Source organism: Pyrus communis, chromosome 12 (genome assembly GCF_041283825.1).
Source record: "Pyrus communis isolate YQ-2024b chromosome 12, ASM4128382v1, whole genome shotgun sequence".
NCBI lineage: Eukaryota > Viridiplantae > Streptophyta > Magnoliopsida > Rosales > Rosaceae > Pyrus > Pyrus communis.
The window spans coordinates 24,382,509-24,406,830 of NC_142576.1; the positions used below are offsets into that span (position 1 = coordinate 24,382,509).

At 36.7% G+C, this 24,322-nt stretch overlaps 2 protein-coding genes across 4 annotated transcripts; one reads left to right on the plus strand and one right to left on the minus strand.

Moving 5' to 3' along the window:
- The first annotated feature begins 888 nt into the window (after positions 1-888).
- LOC137744950 (1,4-alpha-glucan-branching enzyme 2-2, chloroplastic/amyloplastic) lies at positions 889-9,963 on the plus strand. 2 transcript variants are annotated; one of them, XM_068484774.2, is made up of 22 exons: positions 889-1,201; positions 1,743-1,903; positions 2,087-2,334; positions 2,639-2,737; positions 3,214-3,256; positions 3,485-3,544; positions 3,663-3,743; positions 4,063-4,179; positions 4,554-4,637; positions 5,229-5,350; positions 5,523-5,642; positions 5,963-6,092; positions 6,204-6,314; positions 6,683-6,811; positions 7,387-7,490; positions 7,628-7,772; positions 7,880-8,027; positions 8,116-8,216; positions 8,740-8,817; positions 8,919-9,074; positions 9,239-9,313; positions 9,418-9,963. In XM_068484774.2, exons 1-22 carry the CDS (start codon positions 1,075-1,077, stop codon positions 9,526-9,528), a joined length of 2,550 nt encoding a protein of 849 aa, XP_068340875.2. In that variant the 5' UTR covers positions 889-1,074; the 3' UTR covers positions 9,529-9,963. The 2 variants fall into 2 exon arrangements, with proteins under 2 accessions (XP_068340875.2, XP_088537315.1); XM_088681189.1 differs by having other exon boundaries at positions 925-1,201; positions 2,096-2,334.
- A 54-nt stretch (positions 9,964-10,017) lies between these two features.
- LOC137744951 (growth-regulating factor 3) lies at positions 10,018-12,911 on the minus strand. Of its 2 annotated transcripts, XM_068484775.2 has the most exons (5): positions 12,713-12,908; positions 12,117-12,535; positions 11,749-11,937; positions 11,043-11,376; positions 10,018-10,633 (listed from the first exon to the last, which is right to left on the minus strand). In XM_068484775.2, exons 2-5 carry the CDS (start codon positions 12,328-12,330, stop codon positions 10,183-10,185), a joined length of 1,188 nt encoding a protein of 395 aa, XP_068340876.2. In that variant the 5' UTR covers positions 12,331-12,535; positions 12,713-12,908; the 3' UTR covers positions 10,018-10,182. The 2 variants fall into 2 exon arrangements, with proteins under 2 accessions (XP_068340876.2, XP_088537316.1); XM_088681190.1 differs by lacking the exon at positions 12,117-12,535 and having other exon boundaries at positions 12,713-12,911.
- Between the last annotated feature and the right edge of the window lie 11,411 nt (positions 12,912-24,322).

The window sequence follows — 24,322 nt, forward strand, 5'->3', positions numbered from 1 at the left end:
ATTATTCGACAGGTCGACGAATGAAGAAGGTATATTCCATTTTGTGAGGATCATTCACTTCTGTCCATTTTTTAAGGTTAACTGAAAACAAAGGTCATGATTCATGAGAGTGACTTTTGTTAGAGAGAGAAAGATAGGAGGGAGAGAGAGAGAGACAGAGTCACAGATAGGCTATAAATGACTGGACTGAAAAAGATGTACGTGTTACTTTGCGTGTGATTTTTTACTTTCAATCCGTGAAATTATTTTATCATCTTATGATTATAAATTGGTTCAAATTTATTTTTGGCGAAAATTGAAAATAAAACTTTTCACTTATTACGGGAAGACTTAGTAATTGGAGACGAATTTCAAGTTTGTATTTTATACGGCACGTGCTGAATTCAATTCATGATGAATTACACAATAGTGGTCAATGAGATTAAAATGCTTATATAAGTCTTTCCGACTCTTGAAATAGTAAACTGTCATGACGACACTATCAACTAATCACTTTTATAAAAAAAATTCAATCAAAACTAGTTAAATTTTTATTAAAATTCCAGAAGGAAATACAAAAATTCATTTGATTCCAATAAGAATGTAACCTATGTGAAAATAACAAGAAATGGCAACAAACGGGCAACAAAATCTCAAAAATATCCCTTCTCTCCCCCCACAGCCTTTCGTTCCTCATCCTCCTCCAACATACCCCCCATTATTTTATTGTTTAATTTTTAAATTACCAAATGTATACTAAATAAATAAAAATCTAAATTCCATGGACGACCGAAAATTTAGTGGAGAAGCAGACTGGGTCCCACCCACACATCCCATGCAACTCTCAACTGTACACGTGGCATCCAGCGGTCTACAACGAAATACTTAGTTACTCTCTCACTCCTCCCTCTCTCTCTCTCTCTCTCTCTCCCCGATTTCTCTGTTGGATCACTCACTCACTCACTCACTCAACGTTTCTCCCGGGAGGCGAGTTTCGAAACTCCGCAAAACGAAACGGCTGCTGCTGCTGCTTCGAGATCGATCGATCCTTCTCGCGCGCTTCGGTCGATCTGATAACGAAAGGAGGAAGAAGAAATGGTCTCGACTCTCTCGGGGATTCGCTTCCCTCTCCTACCTTCCGCCCACACCTCGCATTCCAGCTTCAATGGCGATCGGAGGACCTCCGGCCTCTCTCTCTTCCTCTCCAACACCTCCTTCTCTCGTATTCCCTCTCTCTCCGTTTCTTTTTTCGTTTCGAAAAAATTGATATTCGAGTTCGATTTCTCTGTTTCAATCGGCTGCTTGGATTTTCTGTTTATTTTTCAGTAATTAATTTTTTTTTATGTTATATAATTAGTATTATTATTGTTTTTAATTTTAGTTTTTGAAGTTATGCGTAGATTGATTGTTAGTGGTCACCCTCTTAGAGATGGAGCTTTCTTGGATATGCCGTGAGCTTTTTTGGAAGCTTGGAACAGTAATGGAGACTTATGCTTTTGAAGAGGACAAAAAAGCATATGGATTTCGATTACGGATTATATGGACGCAATGCCTATGCTTTTTTTGTGCCCGATAGCAATTTTGAATTTAATTTTTGTTGAAAAGAATTAAAATTTTAGAAAAAAAGGTATTGTTTGAAGTCGATTTTGTGCTTAAGAGATGAATTTATTAGCTTAAAAATGATTTCTTTTATTATTATTTCATACTTTTTGTTCGATGTTTGTGGTGTGTGTGTGTTAAGCTAAATTTATGCGTGTTTGTAGGGAAGATCTTTGTTGGAAAGCCTTCGTATGATTCTAATTTGCCATCTTTAGCGGTTGCTGCATCGAAGAAAATGCTTGTTCCTGACAGCCAGAGTGATGGCTCTTCGTCTTTGAAGAAGGAGCAGTCAGGAGCTGCGAGTACAGTTCCAGAGGATCCTCAGGTTTATGATACCCATCTATATGCATACCAGTTATGTTCTGTGGTATCAATAAAAATATTATGCTTTCAATTCGAAGGTTTTATTGGGTGTCCAGAATGCCATAGCATAGTCAATTTCCGTGTGACATCTTGGAGGATCCCGAATAACATATTGTTGAACTGTGTATGTATAATTTTTGTTTAGGTGATTCAGGATGTAGATAATGTAGCAAAGGAAGATGAAGAGAAGCTTGAGGATGCCCCTTCAATAGTTGTGGACAATGTTGATGAGGCTGAAGCCAAGGTTGAGGACACACCTCATCCCTTAGAAGTGAAAGCAGGTACTGCTGCAAACAAAGCTACAGGAAAGACAATTCCACCGCCTGGCAATGGGCAAAAGATATATGAAATAGATTCACTTTTGGTGGGTCACCGCGATCACCTTGATTACCGGTAGGATGCCCCTTCATATTTTAGTTTATGATAATAATACATATATAACGTGAATGGATGATGGCCTAAAATTGAAAAAAAGATTAAATAAATTGATTAATGGCAATGTCGCTATCCCTTTCAAGCAAAAGGGTACATGGCGGCTAGCTGGTTAGTGTAACAAGTGCAAGTTTATTTTTGCTCCTTTAGTGCACTGAATTATGTTTCTTTCTTTTTCTTATTTCCAGTTACAAATCCTTATGCTTTGCTTTATGTCCAAATTAGGTTAATAAGGCTTTAAGTAATTTGGTTTAACTATGGTCAGTTATGGACAATACAAAAGGCTGCGTGAGGAGATTGACAAGTACGAAGGTGGTTTAGAGGTGTTTTCTCGTGGCTATGAGAAGTTTGGCTTCACACGCAGGTGATACTTTTGGCCTTTATCTTCTGGAGTCCACGTATTTTCCATGTTTTTTAGTAGTTTACAACATTGAATGCATACCACATTTTTAGTTGTTTTTTTATTTTGATACGGAATAGAAATTAATAAATATGCTAATAGGGCGTCGATGTACAAGGTCAGATAGATCATAGAGCAGACGAGAGAAAAGTTCTGCAATTTGACTGTTTTGAACTGCATACTGGTGTTATATTATTGTGTTACGATTAGCATTTTCATGCTCTCATCCACCTTATTGTGGCAGTGCCCCTTATCACCTTCTTAGCTAATTATCGTCCTTGTTTACATCTTTGTATTTATTCTGTGGGTAATATCTTTTGTTATTTTTCTTTTAGGGTTCCTTTCAATTTCCCATAGTAATTTTCATAGTTTTTGGTTTAAAACTAAATTATAATTTGTCAAATCTTTAATGCTGATTATTATCTCTACTGGTTTTTCAGTGCCGAAGGTATCACTTATAGGGAGTGGGCACCTGGAGCAAAGGTTCATTTTTCTTGACTGGTGTTTTAAGGATTTTACCTTTTGCTGTTAGTTACTCTCTGTATAAGGGTGACTTATTGAGACCAACAAACATGGACACAATGTGCTTACTAAGATCCTTTCCCCTTATTTTGTTGTGAGGATTATCTTGTCATTTGATGGAAGGTTTTATTAGACCAGTTTAGGTGCCTTAATAATCCCATGGTTGCCGTTTCTTGTTGTCCTTTTCAGTCAGCATCGCTGATTGGAGATTTCAACAATTGGAACACGAATGCAGATGTGATGACTCGGGTATGTTTTTGGAACTTTAGCAGTGGGATTTCCAAGATAGTGAACAAATGAATTACATCAAGCCACATGATTAATATTTTTTGTACAACAACATTGCTCATGTACCATATGTGAACAGAATGACTTTGGAGTCTGGGAGATCTTTTTGCCAAACAATGCAGATGGCTCACCTCCAATTCCACATGGTTCTCGAGTGAAGGTAATACTTGCTGTGGATAATTGTATGCTGGTTTTGTTGCTCCTTCTCTATTACTGTAATGCTTCATAATCCAGCGAATAAAAAAGGACTTATTTTCATCTAAGTAGTCCTTAACTAATTCATCTGTTGACTTGTCTGTGGTGATAATTTCAAAAAGAGCTTGGTTATACACTTTTTTTAATTTGTTCTCTTCTAAAATTTACGTGGAGAATGAGACAATAGTTTCAAGGCATACTACAATTGCAAGTTTTGCCCATCTCATGTTATTGCCATAAGATAAATTTGTGTAGTTAATTCAGTATGTTATGTGAAATCGCAGATCCGTATGGATACTCCTTCAGGCATCAAAGACTCGATTCCCGCTTGGATCAAGTTTTCCATACAGGCTCCAGGTGAAATCCCATACAACAGCATATACTATGATCCACCAGAAGAGGTACGTTCTTAGGAAAAAAAAAATTCAGTTATGCTTGATAGATTGTGGTAGGGATGCCAGGCCTCTGGGTAGAAGAAAGGCTGCAGTAAGGTAGAAATTAAACCATAGGATTGAATCAAAATTGAGCAAATGTTTGTGATATTGGAGAGGGAATGATTCCCAAGTCATTAATGATTCTTAGGATTCTTATACCAGTTCATTGATTTATCATAGGTTGCAGTTGGGAATCATTCCCTCTCCAACATCACTTCATTAATTTTTATGAAATAGTTAAGGCAGTAAATAGGTTAATCTGCTTCATTTACATGTTCACGTTTCCTATTATTGTTCAACTCTTCAATGGGTTAATGATACTCGCATGCACTTCTTTTCAGGAAAAGTATGTATTTCAACATTCTCAACCGAGTAGACCAAAATCACTTCGCATTTATGAGGCACATGTTGGAATGAGTAGCACGGTGTGCATTGTTACCCTTCTAGCTTATTCAGCTAATTATTATGTTCTTGCACATTAATTTTTAATTCTTCTTTTTGATAAGCCTCACCTTAGGTGTGCTGTAGAACAGTACGATTTTATTTTTAGAATCAGCTTTTAAAGTTCTTTATTTTAGTGCAGGTGGTCATAACTTAAGATCCTTGACTTGGGAGTTCAGTTTGGCATGCGCCTCACAAATGAATGCTCTAGTTGTGGCCGAAATTTTATGACCCATGTTTTAACATGTTAGACAAGAATAAAATTGGAATATATTATATGTGTTAGAGATGATTCGGCACTTTTCTTTTTCATTGTTTCTGGACAGAAGTTAGGAAAAGGGAGGGGGCTGGTCTATTTAACAAATGCCTGAAACATCTTCTTTTTATGTCTGTCATTTATAGTTCTAACAGAATCAATGGCATTTTTTTTGTATTTAAATCTATCCACATGAAATCATCCAAAGTTCAAGGGGATTACTATGCCACAAAGCTGTCTTAGATCTCTTCTTCCTTTTGGTTTCTTATCACTTATTAAATTTTATTTCCTCACAGTACCATTAACTTTTGAGTTGCAGGAGCCCAAAATTAACACATATGCTGAATTCAGAGATGATGTGCTTCCACGCATTAAAAAGCTTGGTTACAATGCTGTTCAACTCATGGCTATTCAAGAGCACTCCTACTATGCTAGCTTTGGGTATTGTCCTTCTAACATATGCTCCAATTGTATGTACTCCGTTTTATCTTTTGGGAAAATATATTTCTGTTGAAACAAATGGATTGGTAGGCAGTGCTACATGTGGTACTTGCTTGTGAGCGGTTGATGTTCTCTAAAAATAAAATTGAAATTTTTTCTGTTTGTGGTGCAGGTACCATGTCACCAATTTTTTTGCTCCTAGCAGCCGCTGTGGAACCCCTGATGATCTAAAGTCTCTAATAGATAAAGCTCATGAGCTTGGTCTGCTTGTACTCATGGATATTGTTCACAGGTAATAACTAATTGTTCGCAGCAGATAGGACTTAGGTTCCTGGACACATCTATAGGTTAATCATATTCAACATTTTTCACATGCTTAGAGGAAATACTGATTAAGTTTCCATAAATATCTTTTTATACTTAATGTACTAACTTTAGTCTGTTTGATGTATGACCTATTTGTATTGGGATTGACGATGTCAAATTCTTTTTTCACTCTGTATCCTATTCAAATAGTTTGCATGAATCATACTTCTAGACCTAATAATTACTTGTTAATTACTATGAACTTATTTGTCTAAATATCTAACTGCTAAATATGTAACACTACAGCCATGCATCAAATAACACATTGGATGGTTTGAACATGTTTGATGGAACCGATAGTCATTACTTCCACTCTGGGTCTCGAGGATATCATTGGATGTGGGATTCCCGCTTGTTTAATTATGGAAGCTGGGAGGTATGTGCTTTTGTGCATTCTTTTCTTTAAATAGTGCACTGTGAGAAATTTGGCCTTAATCTTTTGCTTTATCCTATGTTTATGAGGTACTGATTTTAACTTTTCATGTAGGTTTTGAGGTATCTTCTTTCAAATGCAAGGTGGTGGCTGGAAGAATACAAGTTCGATGGGTTCAGATTTGATGGTGTGACTTCAATGATGTACACTCACCATGGATTGGAGGTACCATTTTAGATTTTACTTTGTCTTCTAATAAGGGTATCTGAATGACTCATATGCTATTCAATCTTAAGTTTCACTGAAATAGTAAATGTTATGCGTACGTTTTGTTTTGGTTATGTTTTATTTTATTCTCCTTTAAGGTCCTACAATTTTTTATGGAAAACTTCCATGCGTATCTATCCTCACAGCATATTTGACCCAAAAAAATCTAATTGTCAGCATAATTTTTTGTTGATTCTGATGTCCAATATCAGTTTTGGTATTCCCATTGGTACCTCTGTTGCTACATATGCTACCACAATACGAGTTTACTTTTAAATATCCAATGACAGGTTCTTATATTTGTTTATTGGTTGAGCTTGCTTTAGGTAGCATTTACTGGAAATTACAGTGAGTACTTTGGGTTAGCAACCGATGTAGATGCTGTTACTTACCTGATGCTGGTTAACGATTTGATTCATGGGCTCTACCCTGAAGCTGTTACCATTGGTGAAGATGTATGTTCTATTCCCTTTCATAAGTAAAGTTGAGCATCCTTTGTTGCAGTTATCTCCCAAGTAATGAATTTAGATTTCATAGTGGACTGAACTGAAATAAACTGTTTACAAGGTTTGGTAACTTGAAATAAGAAAAATAAAATATTACCTCTGTTATATAAGTTCTACATTTTTTTTAGTTTTTTTTATTCTATTTTAATTTTTATCTCATCCTCTTTCCCCCAATCCTTAAGACGTGGAAGTTCATGTAGTTTTACAACTATTTCTATTCAGATGAGTATTTAATTCAGCTTGTTTGGAGTTGATAACATTTCAATGTTTCTCATTAGAAATGAAAATACAGCCAGGTTTGAGTTTCAATCAAATTGACCTGTCGAGTTTGAGGAAGGTTTTATAGAGGAGCTTATTGTTATATTTAGAAACAATAGCCATAAATATTTTGAGCATTGATTCATCACTCATTAGCTGATTTAACAAGTCAAATCTGTTTTTTCCGGTTCAATTGGTTTAAAATATGATGAAAATGTTACTTTTATAGGCTGTTATACTGGTTATGCATATGTCTACCATTACAGGTTAGTGGAATGCCAACATTCTGTGTTCCTGTTAAAGATGGTGGTGTTGGATTTGATTATCGCCTGCATATGGCTATTGCTGATAAATGGATTGAGCTCCTCCAGTAAGTTGCTATACAAAAACATATCTGCTCCATTTTTAAAGTTAGAAAGTCTTTTATCTCTGATGTAGGAGGCATTTGTGGAAGAAAAAAAAAACTAATCAGCTTTGGTTGACATTGTCGCATGAAATTTGATGTAGGAAAATGGATGAAGAGTGGCAAATGGGTGATATTGTTTTCACACTCACCAACAGAAGGTGGGGGGAGAATTGTGTTGCTTATGCCGAAAGTCATGACCAAGCTCTTGTTGGTGACAAAACAATTGCATTTTGGCTGATGGACAAGGTTATACAAGTTTTCGTTGCATTTTGCATATCTTGTAACTTGAAGGATGTGTATACTTTGGTTTCTTGTATTAGAATTATTTGTCTAATATTCTATGATTCCTTCAGGATATGTATGATTTCATGGCTGTGGATAGACCATCAACTCCCCTTATAGATCGTGGAATAGCATTACATAAAATGATTAGGCTTATTACCATGGGATTAGGCGGAGAAGGATATCTGAATTTCATGGGAAATGAATTTGGACATCCTGGTAAGATTAGGCCAAAATGTGATATTGTACATCATCATTCTGTCGAGCTGCCATTCATTTTCATATTTGTGTTCATTTTTCTCTTCAGAGTGGATTGATTTTCCAAGAGGCGTTCAACATCTTCCAAACGGAAAAATAGTCCCTGGGAACAATAACAGTTTTGACAAATGCCGACGTAGATTTGATCTTGTAAGTTCTTACCATCCATGAAGCATGCCTATTAGTTTATATCACTTTTGTGCATCAACAGTTTGGTAATTATGTAACAAGAATTTGTGTTTAGTTTGGATGGTGGCTAATTGAAGCAATGCATGATTCCTAAGAGATTTTTCAGTTGTGCTGAAAAACTGAAGACCATGATGACATAATACAACTAAATGTTACTTGTAAAGGCAGTAGAAAATTACCAACCGAGGTCAAGTTGATTGGTAACCTAATAGCGTACTCGTGATATAAACATCAAGATATATTGATATTGACAGTGGTACTACTAGCAAATTACTAAACTATAGAATCTCTCTGTTGAGCAATCCCTTTTATGTTTGCACATGAAATTCTTGAAGTACTATCTCCTTGTTGAATTTGCATATCCATTTCCATATTCCTGGTTCTTTTAAGGGTATATTGGCCTTACAGAAAATAAATTGTGCATAACCTTTGTCGCTTCTGATTACATCGTATGTTTTCTGCATTGTTGATTATGCTTGGCCAGGGGGATGCAGAGTATCTAAGATATCATGGAATGCAAGAATTTGATCGAGCGATGCAACATCTTGAAGAAACCTATGGTGTAAGTTCAGTCAAACACGTACATGTGCTTAATTACTTAGGGCAAAGGTGTGCCATATCTGTTAGATTATAATATGAAAAATTGGTCAACTGCTGATGCAGTTCATGACTTCTGAGCATCAATACATATCACGCAAGGATGAAGGAGACAAAATTATCGTCTTTGAAAGGGGAGACCTGGTTTTTGTCTTCAATTTTCATTGGAGTAACAGCTATTCAGACTATCGAGTTGGCTGCTTAAAGCCAGGAAAGTATAAGGTATTTCCTCTAAAAATTTCTATGAAGCCCTCATAGCCTAATATACTATCGTTCCGCGCTTTCGCATTTTCTTTCTAGAATTGATCTATATTGGTTAAGTGCATGTCGTAGAACTCCTCTACGCATATTCTTTTCATATGATAACGCTGTGTTCCTTCTTCCAGATTGTCTTGGATTCGGATGAAAAGTTATTTGGAGGCTTCGATAGGATTGATCACAGTGCTGAATACTTCACTACTGTAAGAAAATTTTCCTTTGGATCTTCTCTAGTGCTATCATGTGTAGACTTCGGGTGAGTACTTCCCGGCTGTAAAATATTACTAACCCTCATTGTGATCTGCAGGATGGGTGGTTCGATGAGCGGCCTCATTCTTTCCTACTGTATGCACCTTGTAGAACAGCAGTGGTCTACGCCTTCGTAGAGGGACCTAAAAAGGCCGATATCCAACTCTAATTCAATTCCGTTGCTCAAAATGTCTACATCCTCCCGCACTCCTAAAACCAGACGCGCTGTACATTAGCTAATAAAAGTGCCGTCAACGTGGAATTCCGCTGCCACCTTCGGCAGTTATGCTACGCCAAAGTCGGAAGAACGAGGTTAACAAAGTAAAACCAGAACTTAAAACTGCTAAGGTGAGAGAATTTGGGCAGAAGTTTAGGAGACCAGTGTCTTTCATAGGCCTATGAGAAAGTAGACTAACATGGCAGTTTGTTTTCCAAGCTCGAGATTTTCTAATGTACAGGTGGAGCATGTAGCTGATCGTGGTGTTACATAAGTTGGCAAACATTTGGGCTCGCCAAGTTTTGTTATCGAACGTGCTTCGATGGTTGTTTTTTCTTTCAAACGATGTACTTACATAACGGAGAAAAGAATTTAAACTTGAGCGCATGAGAGCGGAACTATATCTTTACCAAATGGTCTAGCTCACAAGGGAGAACCACCTTAACTTGAAAAGTGAATAGCAATTGCACCTCTGCGAGATATGAGTGATAAATTTGTTTTGGTTAAAACATGCACAGAACTCGTCCAGTTAAAGTAAAATAACGAGGGCGATTTACACAAGCAACTATAAGAAGCTTGCCGGAACTGTCCGATACGGATGATAATTCAAGTGCTGATGAAGCTAGCTTCGGAGGCAGAGCCGCGGGGCAACCGATGTAAGACGCTGGTTGGCGACGAATTGGAGTTGGAAGAGGACCGCAGGGCCTCTGCAAGTGGTCCTCCCATGGAAGCCATTTGGTTTGTTGCCCACCCGGCTGGCCAATTCAACTGTGGCTGCCCACGCTCGGCATGGCTGTCCTGGTGGCCTGGCTCGACCCCATTGCCAGTGGACAATTTCAACGACACATCCGATGAGGTAGTTCCACGTATCGAAATGGAGAGGCTGGTGGCCGAGTTCATTGAGCTAGCATTGCTCCTTGCATTGTCGAGTTCTTGAAGTTTCCCTGGCCAGTCATCAAAAAAGGGCCTCAACACATGGCTGTCGGATTTTGCACTCGCGGAGACCTCACCGCGGGGCTCGAAGAGGCTCCTGTTCTCAGGTTTGGCCTCTGAAGAACTAAAGTTGACATGAAACACTAGCAATTACGGGCAAGAAATCAAAGTAAAAAAGAGTTTTAGAGCATATAAATAGAGCATCATGTACTTTTAGGGGCCCATGAGATTCTATAATTAAACTACCTACTTTATTAGCGTGCCCTCTCGTCAATGTTAGCGAGAAACACTTAAAAAGAAGCACACAAAAGGAAACAAAACCCGCCACCACCTATTGTGCAATGACGATTAGTGTGTTTTATTTTTCTTGTGTTTGATTCTTGAAGTGTTTCATACTAACATTAGCCGTTGTCACTTGTCGAGGACTACATTAATTTAATTCGACAAGCGACATCGGTTAATGTTAGTGACATTAATTTAGTTCAAATTAAATTAAACAAAAAATAATAGCTTTGGTGGTGGTTGTTTACTACCTTTGGTTGAGATGAAGAAGATCAATCGATGGGGACGATGAAGACCCAGAAAGAGCGAAATGGGTCCCGCTAGCTGATGTATTGGTGATGGTGGTAGCATTATTAAGACTAGTGCCACTCCCTCCGCCACCAGCGGTTGTGGTGGCGGCGGTGGTTGTGGTGGCAACTTCCACAGGCTTTCTTGAACGGTTTCTGCCACGGTGCACATGGCGTTCACAATACTTCTGACCCGCCACCACATCTCTCGAGCACCGCCATTTCTTCCCATCTGTCCTCCTGCACCTCGTTGGCTCCGGATCCATGGCAGCTCTTCCCCAATAACCTGATTGCAACACTGACAGACAATACACATTATGATTTTTCACTAATCTTCATGCTCAACTCACTCCAATCTCAGCAAAACTGAGCTTAGCAAGTTGACTAGAGCAAGTTATGGACCATAGTTCAAATCTTCCTTCACGTAATTTAGCTTAGATTAGAATATTAATCCACCAAATGGGCACTGTTTTCTTTGAAAAACGATATTCTAAACTACTCTAATTTAGGAAAGGAGATTCGAGCTTAGGGGGCAAGAGACGCTACTCTGACTAACTAACCTAACCTGCATCTGCAAATCAAATTGGCATTTTAAATTGATTCTTATTTGAAACAAATCAGAATAATAATATTTGGTTTAATTAAAGTTTGGAGTTAAAAGTACACTTACGAGCAGGTTGAAAGTGAGGGAACTGTTGGAGAGGGTGGTGGAGGAAATAAGGAGCAGAATGGAGGAGGCTTTTCTTGATTGGCTGAAGAAGCTCCGGAGGAACAGCCGCACCGGCCACCATGTACCTGAATATCAAAGCCTGCAGCTCCAGCTCCTGCCACTGTGACAAGCTGAAATAGCTTCCCATTTCTACCACATAAAACAATAATTAAATTAAAAGATTAGAGCTTTTAAAAATAAAACTTGAGAACAAACAAGAACATCAACTTTTCTATTCAAAGAATCAAACTTTTTCTTGTGGGTTGGATGTATGTGTGTGTGACAGGAGAAAGAAAAGGGAAAGGTTCAGGACGAAGATAAAATCTTACTGGGAAATCTGGAAGTGGCAGGTGAGGATTCAGAAAATGCTGCTGACAGGATTTTGGTGTTGGGTTCAGGAACAAACAGAGGGAGAGCATACCCAGCAGCAGATGGAAGCTCTGCGTTTTGAAGCGGATCAAGGTCAAGTTTTGGTATCTTTGCAGAATGTTGTTCCTCTGACTCATGCTGCTGGGTTCTCCATTGCTCAAGGTGGAAGTCCATCTAGAGAGAGAAAGACAGAGAGAGAGATGGGGTGGGGTTCAAGCTTGGTCTGTTTTTCTGTTGTGGTGATTTAGTGGTTTACTGGGTGAGATTAATATGTTGGGTTTGTTGGGTGTGGAGATTGTTTTTTTAAGGCTTTTGGCAGAGGTTCTGACAGAAAAAGCCTGCAAAGTTTTGTTTAAAGGTAGTGCAGAAGCCTGAGGCACTTGAGAAAAGACAGTCAGACAAGACAGATGAGAGATAAAATATTAGTAAAGTATAACCCAGAAAAGAATTTTAAAATTAATTAAAAAATTGGAAGAACATGGATAGCTAGAGTTGGAGAGTAGAGAGAGAGAGAGAGAGAGAGAGAGAGAGAGAGAGAGAGAGAGAGAGGAAGAACCTGCAGTATTTCTGCCTCACTGCAACTGCTTTGGAAATAGCAGAAGGGTGTTTTTATTAGGCTTGATTTCTAACCCAAGACCCAAAGATCCATCTGCCTGACATAATGAGAGAGAGAGAGATTGCAGTTACATCTTCAGCCTTTATCACTCAGCTTTCAAAGTTAATATTTTTTCTTCATAGTTCCAGTTGGGAACAATGTATGAACATCTTATTTGGGAAATATAATTTATGTGTAACATTGCGATTTATTAGCAGTCATTTTATTTGTAGATAAAACTTTATGTTATATTTTCAGAATTGTATAATTATTATTTAGTTATGATCGATTCAGCGCATCGATTAGTTCAAATTTTCAGCATCTTACTTCTTTAGACCAATTGAGAAGAGAAATTGAAAACCCCACAAATACTCATTTTATACTATACTCTCATTTGTCCTTTTTCTATAATTAGATTCTATTACTTTTGTGGTGAATTAATATCTATTGCTCTTTTTACTAAAAAAAATAAATAGATTTTATTGCTTTTAACACATGAAGAGATCTCAATTATTCAAAAAGAAGAACTACAATTTTGTCTTTTCGTTTGAGACCATTTGAACAAATTTAATAGCACGCATGCATGTCCAAATTTCTGAAGAAAAAAATAGGAAAACTTATTTTAAGCTCTAAAAAATATAATTTTTTTAATAATATTGTATGCAAGATTAAAAGTTAAAAATAGTTCTTTGACTAGTGTCCACGCTTGTATCTAAAGTCAGATTTTATTATTTTTTTATAAATTTATTTTGTTTATAGTTTGCCTATATTACTCTTAGGTAAAATTGTTATATGGATCAAACACGAAAAAAAATTGAAAAGCATTAGATTTTACAAATCATAACTAATGTATGAACCTACGAATCAAAAGTGTTGAAATCCTAACGAACTAAAACATAAAAAATAAAACCAGACCAAATTGATCATACCAAATCTATCGGATCTAAACTATACAACTTACCCAATGTATTGAATCAACTGAACCTAATTGTATATAGAACCAAACAATGCAAATTCAATCCTACCACTTAGTATTACAAGTTAGTCATGAGAGGTCAGAAGTTTGATTCTCGCCAAATGAGACATTGAACCACATTATTGCTAACTCATTACGAGGCTAAACACACTTCTCCTCCTTTTCGTGGTTTTAATATCGTTTGTTAATGCAAATGGTATGCCAAAGAATAGCAGATGACCTCAAAAATTCCATCTGTGGAACAAAGTCAAATTGAGAATCCTAAACTGTTGATCGCTTTCCACTAAACTAACTCCGTAGAATTAATCCGTAAAGTGAAACAAGTAAACAAGAGGGGAGCAAGCAAAAGTGGTAGAACTAGAAGGTGGTCGGTTGTGGGGTGGGATGGGGGTGGGGAGGTGCCTTCTCTTTCCCAGCTGTCTTCCTGCTCCTCTTTCTTTCTTCTTCTTTTTCTTCTGTGTTACTTTTTAATGCGTTGGACTGATTTGACCAACTTACTATTTACAACCATGTCGACATGACAACTCAATTCCAACACATCGCCATCGGCACCTACTCTCCTAGTTCTTTGACAAAACTTTCCACCTTGCCCAATGCCTGCATTATATTCCAGCCTACCTACTTTCGGTCTTCGTTTCAACTATCAACTAATGCTAATTCTAGTTATATTATTCTACGTTTATCATGCGTTTATTATATACTTGTTCTATACGATATGTTTAGTTACAAGAGGGTTTTTTTCTTTTACTTTCGCAACCAAATTCTATATATTCTATTATTTCGTTAATACTTTTACATCAACGCTCCTAGAAGTTTGGATTTTACTTTGATATATGAACTTTCAATTTTGTTTTCAACTCCCAAAAACTTATATATGGTTCTTGTTAAATTTTGTGACCTTGATTAATTTTACGTACATTGTCCAACTAATGGATTTTTTTTTTTACATGTTTAAAGATACATCACTCGTCAAATACTTGTTAAAATAATGTCTTCCGTCACAAGAGAGTTTCCTTGCTTCACTTACGCTAGCAAATTTTACATATTCCTTTATTTCGTGAATACTTTCTACAACAATGCTCCCCAAAATTTTGACGTTCTAGTTTGATCTCTGAACTTTCTATCTCGTCTTGAAATCCTCTAAACTTATAATTCTTGTTAGGCCATCTCTAGCCAAAGGCGAAAATGAATCTATTAAAAAGAATCATAATTAAATTTGGTCAAAAGTTAGGTACATATCCTTCATACGCCTCGGCAAGCCCCAACATGTACATCATAAACCAAAATAAAATAAATTTAACACTGCATGATTGGAGATGAAAATTTTAAACCTACAATATTATTAATTTTCAAAAGACTAAATAATAATTTACCATCGGCCCTTCGTTACAGGAGATGACCTTATTGTCTTCCCAAATCGTCCATTTGTCACATTAGGAAATTTTCCAGACGTTTGAACTGGCAGAAAGTATCATGAACATCTGTCTTTTTTCTGTTTTCAATTATTCAAATTTTCAGAGAGGTCAGAGGCATTGCCTGCATCTACAGTATCTGTACAACTGAACCAAACTTGTGTATACAGTTACATATGTATTCTTGTACAGACGAACGAAGGTCAACTTCGATCGAGCTCACTACTTTAATGCATGTGTTTTCTAATTCTCCAGTCTTTCACTGTCGATTACTATTCTTTGCTATCAAATCAAAGCATGCTTTTTGTTCATTGCTAATTTAAACTTAGCTAGATTAATCATGGTTAACAATGAGTTTTAAAAAATTTAATTTTTATGAACTCTTTGTCACTTCATAATTTAACATCTATTTCATGTCAGCATAATAAAATATTATGCTAAAATCATGAGCTGCTAAAAAGTTCATAAAAAGTCTCATTTTTTGGAAATTCTCTCTCTCTATGCCATTTCTCTATTAGGTAATTTGGTTGATATTGTGCCAGTCAGAACGATGGGAGCCATTGTTGAATGAATGGTGATGATGAACATTATGAGTCTTCTGCGACAATTGAAAATTAGAGTACGTCACGTTAAGGAGACTTTCTCAAAGTACGATTATTTATAAACTCTCTGTTACCTGACAATTTAACGTCAATTTTCGAACGCACATTATAAAAGATTGTATCAAAAACACGATGTAACATATACTCTATAGAGAGTTCCATTTTTAAAAGAGTCTCCTCAGCATTTCTCTAAATCAAATAGACTACACATTGCTAGACTTTACCACCTCAGGTTTTGGGTCGATAGTATTGTTTTATTTCAATATAATACATCCGTTACATTTTCTATTCATTGATTCGTTAAGTGTTGACATGGCGGCCACATTTGTATCACATGACTAGCAAAATTGTGCCACGTGGCAAAAAAATAATTTTTTATTCATTTAAAATATTATAATAATTAACCCTTAAAAAAAAAAAAACAAACTGAAACCCACCTTCCCGCAGCCCCCACCCTCGCAAACAAACCTAGAAACCTCCGGCCCCCCGACCCACCTCCCTCTCCTCCACTCTCTTCACCTCCCCTCCCATCCAAAAACCCATCCCATCCTACCCCACCCCCACCTCACCCCACTAACACTACATTACAAAAATACAATCCCAAATTAAATATTAGAAAACCCTAATTCAAAATTTCCAAGCAAAATCCAATGCCTACTACCCAGTTCACAGAACCATCGAAAGAACAAATTTAACAACCAGAACCCCAAAATTTGAGCACAAATTAGATAAAATAAAAAATAAAAAAAAAAACCACATCTGCAAGCTTCAAGCTTTAAAACCCAGCAACCAGAGGATCATGATTTCAGGCGAAGGTCAAGGAGGCTAATGCGGCCTTAGCATTCACCGACGATGAGGAAAAGGTGGGAGCTGGAGGGATCGGTGGAGAGGATATTGTGGCAAAGAGGGAGGGCCTGGTAGAAAGGAGATCGTGGCAGAAAGGGAGTGTGACATCCTACATCGCTCAAGGGAGTGGATCTTGTAAGCATTATGTGTATATTCTCATCTCTACCTAGCACGAGGTCTTTTGGGAGCTCACTGGCTTCAGGTTTCGTAGGAACTCCGAAGTTAAGCGAGTTCGCGCGAGAGCAATCCCATGATGGGTGACCCACTGGGAAGTTCTTGTCTGGGTTTCCAAAAACAAAACCGTGATGGCGTAGTTGGGGCCCAAAGCGGACAATATCGTGCTACGGTAGTAAAGCGGGCCCGGGATGTGGTGGGGGGCCCGGGTCGGGATGTGACAGGGAGCGGAGATGGACCCACTGCCGCTGTCGTTATGCGTCTTCTCCGAAGAGGTGGGGTGGGTTTTTGGATGGGAGGGGAAGTGAAGAGAGTGGAAGAGAGGGAGGTGGGTCGGGGTGGGGGGGTGTGGGTGTGGGAGGTTTCTGGGTTTGTTTGTGTAGGTAGGGGGTTGCGGGGAGGTGGGTTTTAGTTTGTGTGTGTGTGTATGTGTGTGTTTTTTTTTATTTGTTTTTTTTAAGGGTAAATTATTATCATATTTTGAATGAATAAAAAATTATTTTTTTACCACATGAAAAATGTAACGGATGTATTATATTGAAATAAAATAGTACTTGAGTTATAAAAATGAAATGTTTTAAAGATGTTATAAGGAATTGAAATCGACCCCAAACCTAAGATGGTAAAGTGTAATTTACCCTTACTAATATTATATTTACAAAGAACCAACCTACCTCTATTTGGCGAGGCAACCGAATCTTCATCTTACAATAAAAACTCTTAAGACATAATTACAATGATACCCATAAACAATATAACAAAATGAAAATGATTTTTATACCCCATTTTTATACACATAATTTGTATTTTTTAATCGTTGGACAAAATAAAATAAGGAATAAGGTGTTCAAAAAATGCCAATGTATATGTAGAAATCATTTCCCTAAACAAAATTGCTAATCAATTAACTTTTTCAACAACATGTTGAAAAAAATTGTGTTCAATCTTTTTTTCTTGTAACTTCCACGTAAAAAGTGTGAATAGGATAATGTTTTATGTGCACAACATGTTGTAGGCATATTGTCCCAACAAAGAGAGAGAACTTAACTTTCTCAAAGGTTAAGTAAATTATGCATTTAAACTTTTCTAGCAAAACATGCATTAGTGACAAGTTAAGTGGTAAGACAAGTTAATCAGGAAAGATTTTTGCAGGTGATTCAATATCTTAGGAATAAAGTGTCGGGTTTTCATCCATAAATCTCGAGTTCGGAACTCCTTACCTAATCACATTATCTAAAATTGTGTTTCATTTAGGACATGATCAAGATTAACCAACCATGTTATGAAAACGTTTTTATTCTATATCCTTCAAAAAAATTTAAAAAAAAACACACAAAAAATAGTCTTTAAATTGTAGGGCAAACACGGATAACGGAAATTGAGGTGGAGTGTTGGCTTTCATGTGGGCATCGGGTATTGGACCCGAACAACCCAAAAACCGGTTTTGTTTGGGAATTTTGAAGGTTTCAAGGGGCACATTTGTCAACCCACACCACACTTTTCCACGAGACCACCCATTGCCCCACTGGCCAAAAGACCTCTTGGATCCACTGCACGTACGGATCTAGCGGGGGCCCACCTGAGCTATCCACGTCACCTACTTCGTCTTCATCCGGGATATTATTAAAAAAGCCGAATTAATTAATGTAAAAATGTAAAAAAATATTTGTGTTCACATGTCTGAGGAGGCATACGTCACTGACACGAAAAGTCAGAAGAAAAAGCTTCGGAGACAGCTGCTCACGTGGGTCCCAGGCTTTTCAACATTTTCTGTAGGATAAAGCAGGGCACGCCGGCACGCGAGGCCTCACGTGCCTTCACGTGACTTATATTCTCGAGGTTCATTTTACATTTCTTTGTTTTTTTTTTTTTTTTTTGGCCTTTTGTTTTGTAAAAGGTGTTGAGTGTATGTGCTCGTACCTCTATCTGATATACAGTCAGCCATTGGAAAATTACCGTCTAATTTATCCTCTTCTATGGAGCATATATAGGCAATCGTAACGTATAATGTAACTGCATTGTTACTAGTTAGAGTGCTGATATGACAGTTGTTGGGACTGTTTGATCGAGTTGAATTTGAGCGTCGGCACTCAGTTTTGGTCACTTGATTCGTTTTCGACACCAAATCCTGAAATATTTCGAAATAATTAGCGTGTCTTGTTTCATGAAACATACCAAATGAATCAATTACTCCAATATAACAATGATTGAGTAATTACAATAAATTGTAACTTGTCAAAATGAAGAGTGGCGTGGAAGCTAGAAGTCTGCTAGTTTGGTGTGAAAGAGAGTATATACTTGCTTGCATGGTTTGGAGCCGGTTAATGTAGGTTTCTAATGCTTTAGTAGTCTTGAAGGGACTAGGGAAACTTATGGGAAAGCTCAGGATGAAGGCAAAGTTTAAAGCTCAAGATCTGGAGTTTCCAGAACTTAGAGGTAGCTTGCTCTGCATGGTGCGTTCGTGCCCTAGTTCATCCTCCTTGTTTTTTTCCCTCTTTTCCCACATACTGGCTCTTTTAACTTATAGCTGCAGGGAATCCTTCAAGTTCCAACTTAGAAATCCCTTGGTTTCCTCTTATATTTCCAATTTTGCTAAATTTTTCCTTCTTCTTTCTATGGTTATATAGTTGTAGGCTCTAACGCTGCAGAGGTTGATAGACTCGTGAAGCCTAAGTTGAACACGTTGTTCAGGTCTCAAAGTATAAATTTGTTATTCGTTACTATGACTGCAAAACATGCATATTAACTAAAATCCTATCTAGCAACATCTTACAAACTCTCATTTATTTGTTACTCGTTACATTTTTTCACATTCGACATACTCTCATTTCTTTTCAACCATATAATTGAGCAAATAAAAATAAACATTTGTCACAATTAATAAGATGGGTGCAAAAAATTGTTCTGAAATTATTTTTTAAAAGTGATCATTTCTCTTCTACCATGTGATTTAGTAAAAAACTCGTTGAATCATGCAATAACAAAGTCGTTAAATTGTTATTGAACATAGTTTCATCTCTCTTTGTAATCTCTACTCACTATTTAAATTCAAAATTGATACTATGAATCATAGTTTTAATTGCTCCTTGCTTAGAATAATCTCTAAACTAACAACCACTGTTGAAGAAAAGTTGTTTAATTTGAGGCAAAGAAATGACAAAAGGAAAACTAATTCTATATGTTTGATTTTTACAGGACCTACCACAGATCTCATCATAAGTGGGACCACATGTTTTTCTTTTTTCTTATTTTAGGATGATTTTTTGTTTTTTGGTCAAGAAGTGTTTTTTTAAAGAAAAACTAATAAAAATTATTTGAAAATTTTGAATTTTAACGATAATGACAAAATAAAGGGTAAAGTAAATAGTACCATAATTGATTTTTAGTGTAAAAATGTAGTTTTTCATTAAAGTGAACAATATTGTGAGCTTTTCGTTAAAGTTCTATTTTTTTAAAGGTTTGGCGATTTTGTCATATAGACTAGTATGCTCTCATTATATAAAATAATAATAATAATAATTAAGGTTTAATTGGAAAATTAATTGGCAATTGAGGGAATGGCGAAACTCTTGTAAATCCTTATAAAGCTTCTTAGTTTTCTGAAATGAAACGATTTTTCATATCATTATAACTGTACTATGTAAAATCTCAAATGATAATATTAGGGTACCTCATACTTTGTACCTTAATGGTTTGGCATCTGCAATTTGGTCTATTTTTAGTAAGAATTGAGCACGCTCTTTGATTGAGCAAAAAGAATCTATAAGCTACAAAGTATGATTTTTGTCTAAGAAATTGAACTTTCTTTTTTTTTGTCGAAAAGTAACATTCATTAAATAGAAAAACGTTACAAGCTAATCCACAAGAAAGCAAAATAACCCAAAACATATTGGGGGAATTCAAATACATAAAAGCTTAGCCCAATAAGCACTCAAACAAAAAATAAAGCCCTAATTCCAATCTTCAGAACATAAGGAGCAGCCATCGTCGGTGTCATAAACGTCTTGCGAGTAACCACCAAAGTAGCAACACTAGAGTGGTCAATTCGACCAAGATATTGAAACATAAAACTTACAAACCTGCAACCAAAAGCACACCACAACCAGATTTCGTCACCAAAAAGGCCAAATCGAGAAATAGTCACTAGATCCAAATCCCCTTCATCAAACCCTACAAATATATATAAACAAAGTAACACATGGTAGAAGGTGAGGCTAAGGGGTATGTAAAATAACCTTACTTTGACCGGAGTCACATAACACTTAGCCTCGAGCAAGGGAGATGGATCTGGCATCCATTTTGTTATTCGGATCTGGTACATTGGAGCACAGGATGTGTTGGGGATGGATTATGAGAAAGTGACGTAGAAGGAAAAAGTGAGGGAGATTGGGGATTGGGTTTGCAAAAGGACAGCCACAAGAGAGGGAGGGTGGAAAAAGAGCGATGAACACTAGGCATGAACGGCAAATCTAAGATAAGCTCAGAGGAAAATTGAAACCAAGCTTAGAGAAAACCGAAAACAAAACTCAAAAGAAAACTGAAATAAAAACAAAAGGGAAGAAGAGACGGAATGAAGGAGTGAAAGAGGAGAAAAAAAGGAGGGAGGATTGCCACCAACACCTAAACCAAAGGCTAGGGGCAGCGGCTAGGGTTTTATCAGAGACTGTGTTTTCAATGAGAAAGATGAGAGAGTTTTTGTCTAAGAAATTGAATGCTAAATATAGAGTTAAGATCAAGACATTATGGTCTAGGAGTGTTTTTCACATTTTTTAAGTGCGAGACTTTAGGTATGACTTCTGGTGAATGCCTATTTCGGTATCAAATTATGTTTGGCACATAACGTGGCTTATCTCAAATTTTACCTCAAAGTAAACAGCAATATTCGTTTGGTCTTGAAAATTTTGGTGGGCAAAAGCCCAGCTAGTTCGAATTCAAACAGGGATAGTCAACCCAAGGGTTTTGTACCAAACAAGTTGAGCTTTACATGTAGCCCAGTGGACCATCGAGTTAAACTATGAGCTTTTTCAAATTTCTAGTTGGTTACTTTCTCTAGTGTACATTTATGTTACACTTCAGAACAAGAGTTATTAGATCATTTAACCTAGCGGTATCTAACGTCTCTTGTTCATATTTGTAACATAAATGTGCACTAGAAAAAATTCAAGTTTGATGGTTGGAAAGATTGGATAAGTCTTGATTTCGATAGAGATAACTTAAAATAGGTCCTAAAACCCAACATATGTTGGGCTATGTAAGTGTGATAAGGTTGAGACAATATCGATGTTATTATTACTTAGTAGTGAATCATAAGCCCTTTGAAATCTTGATACGGTATTAGAGTGGGTTCTCTTAGCTTGACCATATCTAACGTTCCAATTATGAGTAAGACCCAGTTGTACTCAAATTTTGGGTTTAGTCCACTCTTTTGCTTGCTGATCAGACTGGTATAAATCATCTTATTTCACATGCCTATGTTGCCCTTTAGGGCTGGGTTCGGTTCTAATCGGTTCGGTTTTTTCTCAAAACCGAAACCGAACCGAAATTTCGGTTCGGTTCAAATTTTTTTCGGTTTTTTTCGGTTCGGTTTTTTTTTCGGTTCGGTTTCGGTTTTTTTTCGGTTTTTTTTTTTTTTTTTTTTTTTTTTTTTTTTTTTTTCTTTCTCCCTCCAAAATTATTAAAAAAAAAAAAGGAAATATGAAAGTTCACATTCATATTAATAGGCCAGGCGGAATGAAAAATAAGGAGGAGGAGGGTTAGGGTTACAGTTAAGGGTTTTGTTAAAAAGATTAAAAAATTAAAAAAAATCTCACAAATCCTGGAGGCATGAGGGTTCGAACCCATGCCTCAATGCTTGTAAAGTTTCACTGAAACCAACTTGGCAACAGGTTCTGTTTCGTTATGATTGTATGACTAAACTATTTATAAATATTCAAAAAAAATTTATATATATATATCGGTTCGGTTCGGTTTCCGAGCCTCAAAAACCGAAACCGAACCGGTCAGATTCGGTTCGGTTCGGTTTGACAATTTCGGTTCGGTTTTTTTCGGTCTCGGTCCGGTTCGGTTTTCGGTTTTTTTCGGTTTTCGGTTTTTTGAACCCACCCCTATTGCCCTTGAAGCAAATAACGGAAAAAAAAAAAACCAATAATTATCATTTCTTATCTCTTAGTTATGATTGCAATTAACATATAGAGGCTTATAACTCATTATCCTCGATGACACAACTAATTCTCTCTTCAAACCCTTAATATTTGATCCATTATATAAACTCGTCATTGTATATGACCATCATATATTGAACAATAATTTCTTTCACATCACCAAAACTAACGTAAATGTATAGATAGCAATTATATAATTGATGCAATTCATTGTTTTTGTTATGTACCTATGGGAGCAAAAAGTTACTCCTCAACTAAACAAGCCACTAGCATGCTCAACATAGAGAGTGGGTCTAAAATAAAGGAGCATGATCAAATACTTCCATGGAATGTGGAACGTGGAGAAATAGAAGGAAGGTGGGACTTAGAGCCCAATACTTGGAAGCCTATGAAAGGGCAACAATCCCACCAGTGTTTTTTTTTTTTTGTTTTTTGTTGTTGTGGGGGGGGGGGGGACGCTCAAAAAGAGAGGTATAAGATAGTTCTATATACTAACTTGAGCGTCGGAGTGTTTTCTTGCAGGTCCTCTGTTCTCATTGTTGACAAGCGAAGATGGTGTCTAAGGCTTCTCAACGTGTTTAAGATTACTTGTTGGTCAAGAATTGGAGTACCCGAAATTTTCCGCTCCAACAGTACCCGTAGTCTTCCAGTGTATTTGCTGGTTAAGCTGGAAGAGCATTCTGCAGCACATGCAATCATCGAATGCTTGAGTTCATATACTCGGGGTTATAAAACCTGTTTAGTTTCTCTATCGCTATTTTTTCAGGTGTATGTTAGTGTTGGTTTGTTTATTTCTTGGCATCTTACTGACGTAATCTGCTTTGAAATCCATGTGCTTAGGATTCAACTTACAAGTACTTAGAGGTAATCCGGGCTGATGTTGCTCGTAACGGCATCCGAAATGACTCAAGCATTAACTGAAAATGAATATCATTAAACTGTAGTATTAAATGGTTAGGATTTCATATTTATATCAACTGGCAAGATCATATCAGAACCAATCCATTTATGATTGTGCCCTAGTAGGCTGAAGGTTACAGATTACAATAATCCTCAAATGATTAGAAACTGACAGGCTCCAGAAATATATTACATGATTGCGATAGTAACAAAAAAAAAACATTAGGGTTCGTACAAATTGGTTAGGATATTTTTAGCGAAGATATTTATAATATTAATGTATATATTTGATAATGATGGAATAGATTAATACATAGATTCAGCAAAGATAGGCCAACTAGGAAGTCCAAATCTTTGTCCCCACAACTCTATCAATCAAAATCTTACAGCGTACTATACTCATCGTTTTTTGTTGTTTGTTTGTGGTTGACAAACGATAAAATATTTTTGTAAATTCATCTAAAATACAAAGATAGAGACTTAAATTTGGGTGCAGACGT